This window comes from Piliocolobus tephrosceles, unplaced genomic scaffold (genome assembly GCF_002776525.5).
Source record: "Piliocolobus tephrosceles isolate RC106 unplaced genomic scaffold, ASM277652v3 unscaffolded_40995, whole genome shotgun sequence".
Lineage (NCBI taxonomy): Eukaryota > Metazoa > Chordata > Mammalia > Primates > Cercopithecidae > Piliocolobus > Piliocolobus tephrosceles.
The window spans coordinates 744-1,894 of record NW_022325415.1 but is presented as its reverse complement, the minus strand read 5'-3'; the positions used below and the strand labels follow the sequence as shown (position 1 = coordinate 1,894).

The 1,151-nt window shown below is 62.7% G+C and overlaps 1 protein-coding gene across 1 annotated transcript; it reads right to left on the bottom strand.

Moving 5' to 3' along the window:
* Positions 1-9: 9 nt before the first annotated feature.
* On the bottom strand, positions 10-840 carry LOC113223351 (cancer/testis antigen 47B-like; the record flags this gene model as incomplete). The annotated part of the gene is made up of 1 exon (XM_026452816.1): positions 10-840. A coding segment is annotated over exon 1 (633 nt), but the record flags the coding sequence as incomplete, so codon positions are not given.
* Positions 841-1,151: the final 311 nt, after the last annotated feature.

The window sequence follows — 1,151 nt, the reverse complement described above, 5'->3', positions numbered from 1 at the left end:
CTCCCAGGCCATCTCGGCCAGGTCGCCTGGCACCGCAGGCTCTGGGACCGACGCGGCCCCCTGGATCAGGCCCAGGCCCTGGCCTTCCAGGGCTGCGGCCCCCGCGCCCAGCCTCTGGAGCGCCAGCAGCAGGGAGGGCTGGCCCCTGCGGTTGGGTGCAGCAGCGCGGGGCCCCAAGTGCAGGCGCCTGTGGTGACGGGTCGCTATCACCATGTGGTCGTTGTGATAGAGGCGGCGGAGAAGGGAGTGGAGCGTATCCAGTAACAAAAAGTTCATGCCCGCCACGGGGTAGCGACGGATGATCGCCGCCAGGTCGAGGTTGCCCGCCTCGTTCCTCTCTTCCTCCTCCTCCTCCTCCTCCTCTTCCTCCGCCGCGGGCCCGATGTCCGGGTCCTCCTCGGCGCTCCCGCCCCCGGGGACTGTGGCCAGGCCTGCCGCCTGCTCACCCTCCTCCTCCCCGAGGCCTTCCATGGTCCCTGCGACTCCGACCACCTCGGTCGCAGGCACCATGTCTCTACTGTCGGGGCCAGAGTCGCCGCCCTCCGGGTTACCAGCTCCGGCCGCCTCGGCCTGCGCTCCCTCCTGGCTTACCGGGGCCTCCTGGTCCCCTTCGGTTGGGTGTCGGTCCCCTGTGGCAGACATGACACCAGTCAGTACCTCAACTGGGGTGGCGAGCAGGCTGAGGTGACCGCGGTGAAGATGGTGGCCACTGAGGTGGCTACGGCTGAGGGGAGGCGAGGGTTTGGCCGCTGAGGGAGTAAGAGTCTGTCTCCTTATTGAGGGAATAAGAGTCTGTCTCAGAGGACACCCTAAGGCGGGAAGGGCAAAGAGCGAATCCCAGGAGCCCGCCCCACCAAGGCTGGCCTGAGGGGACTTAGACAAGGTGGGAATGATTCCGGTTGGCAGGCGACAGGGGGCAGGACCGGAAGCGTGAATGAGGGGCTCTCAGGGAGCTCTAAGCCCATTTGCTGAAAACCTCAGATTGACGTGTTCTGTGTCCAGTGAATGATCAAGGGCCTTTAGCTCTAGGACAACTCGGAATCCAGACATTATTTATTTATTTATTTATTTATTTATTTATTTATTTATTTATTTATTTTTGAGACCGGAGTCTTGCTCGGTCACCCAGGCTGGAGCGCAGTGGCACGATC